Source organism: Phaseolus vulgaris, chromosome 5 (genome assembly GCF_000499845.2).
Source record: "Phaseolus vulgaris cultivar G19833 chromosome 5, P. vulgaris v2.0, whole genome shotgun sequence".
In the NCBI taxonomy this organism is placed as follows: Eukaryota; Viridiplantae; Streptophyta; class Magnoliopsida; order Fabales; family Fabaceae; genus Phaseolus; species Phaseolus vulgaris.
Window position 1 is genome coordinate 36370675 of NC_023755.2, and position 3130 is coordinate 36373804.

A 3130-nucleotide genomic window follows, 5' to 3' on the forward strand; every position below is an offset into this window, starting at 1 on the left:
TTTGTTTTATTTGTTTTATTCTATTTTGTTTTTATTTCTAGTATTTATTTTATTCTGTTTTTATTTCTTGATTTTAGTTATTTCTCGTCTTCATTGTTTCCTTTTATTCTGTTTTAGTTTTTATTTTATTTATATATTTTTATTTTTATTTTTGTTATATATTTTTTTTTTCTGAATATCTTTGTTTTATTTTCTTAGTGTCATTTTAGTGTTTTGTTTTGTTTTATTTTAAGTTTTAATTTATAGTTTAGGCTGTTATTGATTTTATTTTAGTTAGCAATTTAAATTTCTGTTTGTTTTTTATTTCTTAAAAAAAATAAAAATAAAAATAAATAAATAAAAATAAAAATATATTCTATTTTTTTTCTTCTTTCCCACTAATATTTTAGGAAAGCAACATGGCAGAAGAACAAGCCAAGAAGACACTTGGAGATTATGTCATATACCAAGGACCACGACATTATTTTAGTATCGCAATACCTGCTACCGCTAAGGCCTTGGAAATAAATTCCAATTTTCTTACTCTTATCAGTGCCCATCAATTCACAGCAATGGAGCATGAAGATCCATATTCACATTTGAATACATTTTATGAATTGGTGGGAGTAATGGGCTTTGAATCAGATGATGTTGATAATGTTTGTATGCACTTGTTTCCTTTTTCATTGGCAGGAAAAGCTAAGGATTGGCTTAGTTCACTTCCAAATCAGAGCCTGACGAGCTGGGAGGATGTAGAAGAAAAATTTCTGCAAAGATTTTTTCCAATCTCTCGCTACATTAAAGCTAAGTCTGAAATCTCTATGTTCAGACAAGGAGCAAAGGAGTCTTTTTGTGAGACATGGGAAAGATTTAAGATGATATTGAGAAAATGCCCAAATCACGGGTTTGAAGACATTGCTCAACTGAGCATATTCATTAATGGTCTCAAATTTGATATGAAGATGCTCTTAGATGTCGCAGCTGATGGCACAATGGTGACTCTTGATGCCGAACAAGAAACAAGGATTATTAATGGATTGGCATCAACAGATTCTCAAGACCAGTATGATGGACGAAGTACTCGGAAGAAAGGATGGATTGAAGATACATTATTGGCTCAAAATCAAATTTTGACACAACAGGTTGAGCAGTTAACCACACAAATGGCGAAATTGCCTCAACAATTACATGTAATAAAGGCAGAATCAAGAATTAAGGTGCGAACTGTGTGGAGGTAAGCATTCCAGTGAGCAATGTGCTTACCAAAATAATTCTTTTGAAGAAAAAGCGTTTTACGTGGAAGATCAAGGAAAGCAAGGAACTTTTCAACAACTCCAACTATTAGATCATGTGTCCCAAGAGATAATGAGCAAAATGAAAGATTCTACAAAAAAATTTACACACGCCATGTTGGTTGTGCAGAAGAACGTTGAGAATTTTGAGACACAAATTAAGCAACTTACACAAGGGTTGAGGGAACTCAGGGAGAAATGCAAGTCAATCACTACAAGAAGTGGAGTAGTTGTAGGAAAGGGGATTGGTGATAATCTACAAAGTAAGGAAAGAAAAATTGATAGGGAAGAAAAAAAAGAAGAGGAAGAAAAAAACAAGAGTGAAGAGGGAGAAGTGAAAGAAAAAAATGAGAGGGTACAGGAAGAAAAGAAAAAAAAAAGGAAAAAGAGAATGAAAAAAGAAGTGTTCCAATTGTAGATTTACCTTATCCACATGCTCTCTCCAGAAAGAATATAGAAGGACAGTTTATCAGATTCTGTGAAATTCTAAAACAACTAGAGATAAGTATTCCGTTCATTGAAGTTTTGGAACAAATGCCTACTTATGCCAGATTTATGAAGGATTTGTTGACCAAGAAGAGAAGATTAAAAGAACAAGGAATTGTGGAGCTAGAAGCAGGATGTAGTGCCATTATTCAAAAATCATTGCCACAAAAATCTAAAGACCCTGGGAGTTTTACTTTGCCAGTCACAATAGGAAATTTTACAGTGGCCAAAGCATTACTAGATCTTGGGGCAAGCATAAATCTGATGCCACTATTTATGTTGAAGAAAATCGGGGATGTTGAAATTCTGCCTACAAGGATGACACTGCAATTAGCTGACAGATCAATAAAATATCCACATGGGATAGTAGAGGATCTTTTGGTGAAGGTAGACAAATTTTACTTCCAGTTGATTTTGTGATCATGGACATAGAGGAAGATGTTGAAGTATCTCTTATTCTTGGACACCCATTTATGAAGACTGCAAAAATTATGATTGATGTGGATGAAGGAAAGTTGAAGGTTCGAGTGCAGGATGAAGAAGTTAGCTTTGATGTATTTGAAGCAATGAAACATCCGATTGATTAGAATGATTGTTTTAGGATGGATGCACTGGATGAACTGTATTTGGAAAATCACAGAGAAATATTTATATATGATTCATTGATGAAAGCAGTCTTAAATGATAATGAAAATTGTGAGGACTGTGGGGAGAAGGAAGTCAAGGAATGTTTGTTAGAGCTGGGAAAGACAAAAGAAGTTCAACAAGGGATTGTTGATGAATTAGAACTGAACAAAGGCAACACCCCTCAGAAAATAGAGTTGAAACAGTTGCCAACTCATTTGAAATATGTTTTTCTTGAAGAAAATGGGGAGAAGCCATTTATCATAAGCAACCATTTATCCAAAAAGGAACAACAAAAGTTGATAAAAGTGTTGATGGCAAATAAAGAAGTTATAGGATGGACATTTGCTGACTTGAAAGGTATAAGCCCAGCATATTGCATGCATAAAATTCACATGGAGCAAGATTTCAAACCTGTGGCTCAACCACCCAGGCGCTTAAATCCTTCCATGAAGGAGGTTGTTAGAAAGGAGGTACAAAAGCTTTTAGAAGTAAGAATGATTTATCCCATTTCAGACAGTGCGTGGGTTAGTCCGGTACAGGTGGTACCTAAGAAAGGAGGTATGACAGTTATTTATAACGAAAAAAATGAATTAATTCCTACAAGAACTGTTACAGGATGGAGGATGTGCATTGATTATAGGAAACTGAATCAAGCTACGCGGAAAGATCATTATCCATTACCTTTTATGGATCAAATGTTAGAAAGATTGGCAGGTAAAGAATATTATTGTTTTTTGGATGGTTAT

General features: G+C 33.9%; 1 protein-coding gene across 1 annotated transcript; it reads left to right on the forward strand.

Annotated features, from left to right (window-relative positions):
- Positions 1-398: 398 nt before the first annotated feature.
- On the forward strand, positions 399-2344 carry LOC137834402 (uncharacterized). Its single transcript, XM_068642458.1, has 3 exons — positions 399-1213; positions 1718-2144; positions 2237-2344. The coding sequence occupies exons 1-3, from the start codon at positions 399-401 to the stop codon at positions 2342-2344; spliced, it is 1350 nt and encodes a 449-aa protein (XP_068498559.1).
- The last annotated feature ends 786 nt before the right edge of the window (positions 2345-3130 follow it).